Source organism: Dreissena polymorpha, chromosome 6 (genome assembly GCF_020536995.1).
Source record: "Dreissena polymorpha isolate Duluth1 chromosome 6, UMN_Dpol_1.0, whole genome shotgun sequence".
NCBI classification, from domain to species: domain Eukaryota; kingdom Metazoa; phylum Mollusca; class Bivalvia; order Myida; family Dreissenidae; genus Dreissena; species Dreissena polymorpha.
The window spans coordinates 112,338,414-112,345,052 of NC_068360.1; the positions used below are offsets into that span (position 1 = coordinate 112,338,414).

General features: G+C 37.1%; 1 protein-coding gene across 1 annotated transcript; it reads left to right on the forward strand.

Moving 5' to 3' along the window:
• The first annotated feature begins 5,072 nt into the window (after positions 1 to 5,072).
• Positions 5,073 to 6,311, forward strand: LOC127835375 (uncharacterized). Its single transcript, XM_052361777.1, has 2 exons — positions 5,073 to 5,193; positions 5,505 to 6,311. Exons 1-2 carry the CDS (start codon positions 5,189 to 5,191, stop codon positions 5,917 to 5,919), a joined length of 420 nt encoding a protein of 139 aa, XP_052217737.1. The 5' UTR covers positions 5,073 to 5,188; the 3' UTR covers positions 5,920 to 6,311.
• Positions 6,312 to 6,639: the final 328 nt, after the last annotated feature.

Below are 6,639 nucleotides of genomic sequence, written 5' to 3' on the forward strand. Positions count from 1 at the left end.
ATTGAGTGCCTTTTACATTGAAATTCCCGACGCCCTTTGATGCTTTGCATCAATTCTTATCTTGTAGATATATTATATACTATATGTATATGTTTGTCAAAAAACTGATACAAATAGCGGTCAACATACGCCGCTGTGCGGCGTTCTTTTGTCCATATAAATTATAGTTCTCTGCTGAACATCCTGCGACGTAATGATATTGTAAACACAAGACTAAATTGTCAGAAGCAGTAATAAATATTTCCCATTTTAATTGTTAATGCATGAAATAAAGTCTTGATTAAAGTACTTGTTTCATTCAATTGTTTTCACATATTTTGAAGCTCTGCGTTTGAGCTTTTTATCGCAGTATTTAATCAAAGATCGATTAATACTCTTGTTGTCCATATGGCCACTCGTCTGGGCCCGGCTCGAACTTATATACTATTATTAATTAATTTGGTTCTAAAACTGTACCGTAAAACAATCCATGATATATGTAATTTTAAAAGATTCCAATTAATAATGACTATCTTATGTACTTATGACAAGAGGAAAATTGCATCAATAAATAAATAGATATAGAAACACTGCATGTAATGTGCACGCCGAGAACCTATATTTGTATTTGGGGTCCAAATGTACTTTGGATTGGTAGTACATTACAATGCAGTGTCCAATAACACCTTGTTGACGTCAATACATAAATAAACAATACTATAAACAAGGCAAAGATGAGGGAGCTGTCTATAACGTACGTTCGCGGTTTCCTCGTCTGCGCTTTATGATATATAGGAAAATTACACCAATAAATAAATAGATAAAGACTAATAATACTAAAACGACGGAAGGGTACGTCCCCCCCCCCCCCCAATACATATGTCACTTGGCCCCTTTCGACCACTATGGATAAGCTCTAAGCCTTCTTTTACAACCAACTAGCGCTCTAGGTAACAAAACCCAGGGTTCCGCGAGACCCTCGCTTTCCTTCTCTTAAGCTGTAATCAGCAACAACGACGAAGGTAGGGGAAAAGCACACAGACAACATACTTCCACGCAGGATCGGAAGACGCAGTAAGTGCGCACGTGGGCAAATTTACCCACAGTGCAACCCCTATAGGTGTAAATATTGTTGTAATTAAATGTGATTAGTTAACATTTTTCCCATATGTTCAAGACTTAAACATGTTGAGTAGAGCGTGTCAGCTGGGCCAGAGGGCGCGCCTGAAGAGATATCTCTCGCCCGTGCACTCTGGCTCCGTTGACATGACATCCGTGCACTCTGGCCCCGTTGACATGACATACCCAACATGACAAAAATAAAAATAAAAAGAGAATGGTGACGGTATTTGTTGTTGTTGCTTCCCCTACTGTAGCGTAGGTGATGTTTTCTTGTAGAGTAGTGTAAGTTTTTTCCTTGCATGCCTGTGCCTTGTTACGTTGACGTTGAATTGCAAACCTTGTATTGCTAACCTGCACGTATTACCCTTGTCACTATGAGGATCAGATCGAATTAGAGGGATGGTCAGCATTAACATCCCAGATCTATTCCCTCCTGAACAAAATGCACTAATACATATAATTACATCTGTGTAACCACTAGCAATATAAACAGGAAGAAGAACGTGCGCTCTCTCTCTCTCTCTCTCTCTCTCTCTCTCTCTCTCTATCGCAGAGCTCTCGCTCGTATATATCTCGCGTCTCTATCTCTATCGATCTCTAGATAGCTAGCCATATATCTCTTCTTGCTTCTCTCTCTCTCTCTTTCTCTCTCTCTCTCTCTATCTCTCTCTCTCTCTCTCTCTCTCTCTCTCTCTCTCTCTCTCTCTCAAAAAAACAAATAAAGGCCGCCGTGAAATTGTCCTCCCAAAGAACGAAAGTGTAGAACCAGATATTGTCCTCCCTGTACCACCAACAACCAACCAGTCATCTCGGTCCAACCACACAAACGCAGCCCCTTTTCTACTATATTAAACTTCAAAACTATTCTGACCCTTGCAACACCATTTAACACCTGACAATATCCACCAGCACAACAGAGAGAGTGAATTTACACCAAGACACAGGGCAATAGAGTAATATCTGTACTAATCTATGTTTATGTACTAACAAGTCCTCCGCGAGGGACGTTAAACGGGGGTGCAGTGTATCGGTGCTGTACACCGGGCACTTAAAAGAACCAGGGGCGCCTCTGGAATCGGGGCGCCCTCTGTATCCCGCTCGAACCCCCACTAACACCTCTTGGTGCGGAGAGCACAAAAACCACACACAAACTATAAGGAATTAACATTAATGCCAATAAGGATAATGATAATCTAGAGATAATAGGAATACTGCAAAAACCATTTTGATAAAAGGCAAACCACTACATAATCCATTAAAAAAAAAAAAAAAAAAAAAAAAAAAGCATCTAGTCACATTAAGGTCTCATTGGCCATCGTGCTATGATGTATAATATGACCTTATTTTCTCCCCTGAAGGGTCACAGGGGCAGGTCGATACATCTGTAGTCGAGAAGACGCTGGACGACCAGTAAATAAATCTCAAATACACACTACTCTTGTTTATTGATAGATCTGTGTTTTTATTGCCCCTGTGTTCAGCATAAACCTATTATCTTGTTGTGATCAAATAATGTGCCGACACATTTGAAATAAGAACAAGTTTTCATAAGCCAGGGGCAGCATATGCCTGGTCATTAAACACAATTTATGAAACCTACATATAGACATTTCTTTTTCTGGTAGTAGTATTGCGTAGTCATTTCTAGGACTACTTTAACGCCAAATACATGTACTCAAATTGAAAGTAAATACTTTATAGATATAAGCCAGTGGAATCATAATTATAAGGTGAATGACGGACATTTATTTCTACGCTAATTTTGACACAGGTGGACGTTCGTTCCTTTGTTATTTTGACAATCCGGACAATGGTTCTTAAATTATGTTTTTCATCCCGGACATTGGTTCTTACAGTATTGCTATCCTGGTCATTATTTTCACATTTTATGCAAATGCATATTACACTCTGGGTAATTTAAAGCCGGAATTTTCAATATGCCATTAATAAATTGTGTGCTACTTTTAATATTTGTATTATATTTTTATTCAGGTTTAAGAATGTTTCGTCAGCATGAGAATGATAATGTTAAAATTTATTCGAATATATCGGCTTACACGTAGATCTGTAATTAGCGAAACCTTGCGGAAATCGGGGCGACTTGAACTGTATTGCCACCGTATTGTAGACTTAGACGTGTTTTTCTAAACCTACGATCGACCTTCGAAGCATAGCACAGGCTGACCGCGTTCGCTCGTTAGAAGTTCCACGTTGGGAGTGAATTTGAGGGTGTGGCCCATTACTACATATACATGCCCATATTGTATTCACAGTTTAGGTTTATTCTATAATTGTACGAACCAATGTCGGGGCGTGAAAATTATGTTGGAGCCAATGTCCGTGCGTGATTATTATACAGGAGCCAATATTCGGACTGTCAAAATAATGTAGGCAAAAAGATTGTCCGGGTTGTCAAAATAACGTTGCAACGAATGTCCAGGTTGTCAAAACAACTTAGGAACGAATGTCTGCTTTGTCTAAATTAACGTAGGAACGATTGTCAGTGTGAACGTACGTCCGGATCCTATTAAAGCGCTTAATACATATACGTTTAAAAAATTAATTGTTTAATGCTTAACATTTATTGTATAAAGCGGGTGTCGATAACAGAAAACGCCGTCATTGAGTACGACCTAGTCCTGTAAACAGTGAACGTAAGTGTACGGAACAACATAATCAAAACAAACATGTTTGTTGACCACAATGGGGTTAAATAATGTTTCCGAAAAATACTAACATTAGAGATTTATAATATATAATTGTAAATGTAAAAACCAGGAATATCATTGTCTTGTTGAACATCGAAAACATCTGTCGCAGTCACAGCGTTACCAAAAATAAAAGTGTTAACAGGCAGCCAAAACAATCTTCTGAAAATAGCGAAATCAAAAGTAAAAGTGTAAAAAACCGGTTACAAAATGACATAACATCCCACTACAACATCTTTGAAAAATAAGTTATTTTTGTTAATTTAAATAAGGATACTTGTTTAATAAAGTATACTCAATGAATATATTTTATCATAAGTGTTTTAATTCTTCTTAAAATTCTTTCCACTGAATAATAATATTCAGTGGAAAGCAGGGTCGGAATGCCTTGAAGGTTGTAACATTCTCAATTGCAAAATATATATTTGTCCAAATGCTTTTGCTTTCGTTTACTTTTCCAAGCTGTATCAACGCCAGGTGTTTCTGGAATGTATCTACACGGCATTAGTGGGTTATTCTAAGTCTACGTAATCATGACAAATATATTAACCTTGTTTTCGATATTCCGCGTTGTTATAACATTGTTATAGAGCACTGTATTCTCGCGTTATCGAGCGTCCGTGAGGCGGCGTTTCAAAGCTTTATAATAAAATATTGGTTAGGTTGAAATAAACCACCGAACCATCTTATATTTAAAGTATCAATGAATGGAAACACCGATTTGCACATTACTACTTAGACTTATTTTATACAAGTGTTATGGTATGAACTTTCCAGTTTAAGGTCAATAAAAATGGGTAAAACAATACTTAAACGTGCTAAACCGGCACAATAGTAAAGCTAAAAAAATGTGTTTATATGTCAATGTGGACTTATACTTGAATGGAACCTACAAAGTGAATACGATATGAATACAATCTTGATAGCTATAACACTTTCAATATATAAACACATTTAAAACATCAAATCTTCATTTGATGTAATGTATTAAACAAACAGAACATACAATGTTAAATACTACATGTCTTTATTTTGCCCGTTTATATTGCAAACATAGTATGCGGATATTAAGACGACTTTTTATCTTTTGCAAAATGAAAATACTTTTACCCTACGCTTATTACAAATGCAACGCATTTCTATAAACATTCCCGAAACTGAAACTAGAATTTAGAGAACACATCATCGAGAGATGCATCGCTATTTATAAACATCACGCGATATGCAATATAAATAACCTATGCTATATGTATATATATATATATAACGTCACGAAATCGCCCGCCGCATAGCTATTTAAGCACACAGATACGTTTTAGAACAATACCACTGCTGCAGAAGTTGCCGTCCGCACATCGCATCAACAAGTACACTGTAATATGAGGTAAGTGGACTTGTATTTTTATTTGTATTATGTCGCTAATATATCGACGCTGTGTAAATGTCTTTGTAGTTAAGTAGTAAACGAACAATACCACTTTACATATATTTTCTGGCGTAAACGTACCATTTGTGTTCTCAATTCGTGTTAAATTCACAATGTTATACACCTGTTAATACCGTATAATTAACATTAATTTTTTAAATACTTTTTCTACGTATAGACAACCGTGTTGTGAATGTTTCAATGTGTGCTTTACCAGTATTTGTATTGAGTAGTTGTTGTCGTGCAATTAAAAATACATTTGTTTTCAGTGACGAGGAAATTGCGAGGGTTGTTTTCGGCGAGGCGAGAGGCGAGCCGTACCAAGGTCAGCTGGGCGTGGCTTATACCATTTTTAATCGTTCTCGCCACCCGGGTTACCTCAACTCACCAAGGGACCTACTTTACGAGCGGGCGACCGACGGACGTCACAAGTATGAGACCCTCGACGATGCAGGTCACACGCAAGCCTGGAGCAAGGCAAAACAGACGCGCAATGACGAGTACACGAGTGCCATGAGGGCTGCTCAGGCCGCTAGGTCAGGGTCAGAGCCTGATCCTACAAGAGGTGCCACGGATTTCGCCTCGAAACAGAATTGGCCTTCTGTTAGCGATAATCAGTACTGGCGGGCTACGAATAAAACGCAGATCGGCAACCAGTGGTTCGTGGGACGAGAAAAGAAATAAGAGCTTACACCGAGTATCATGTAATTATCAACTCTGACTTGATACCGTTATGTACTTATTCAGTGTAGACAATACATGTTTATTCGTGTTTTTTCTCTTTTTTATCCGGCGAATGTTGACTGATTTAAAATATGCTGTATTCACAATAGACATTCATTTATATGTACAATTTCTGAACTGTTATAACGTCAAATATTCAATATATACCAGTATGATTGTGTTTTACCACAAAATGTTTACTAAATGTCTTTCTTGTTTTCAAAACTAATTTGATATCGTGAATGAAATATTAGTATATACACACGGCAGCGTATTTAATCTTCTCTTTTTCAATCTCAGACTATTTATGAATTTCATACTTAAGGGGTTAATAAAAGAGCATCGTTGCATAAGATATAAGAGTTTTGTTTATTTTACGCATAGCAAATATATTAGTTTAAATTATGGTACATTAAACGCGTGTCTTCGCCTAAGTCCGAGGAAATATGATCACGGTTATTAATTGTTCTAACCGATAAAACGTTGAATACCATTCTAGAAACAAGTTCAGAATACGTATAACAAAAAATCAATAAAATAAGACTTTCGTACAGTATCTAATAATTTCATGTAGTATTGTCTCGATGTATAGACGAATTACTTCACAATGGAGCAGGTATAGTCTGACTCGAAGATGGCGTGAATATCAATAAACAATTACACGTGTGATAAATCATACAC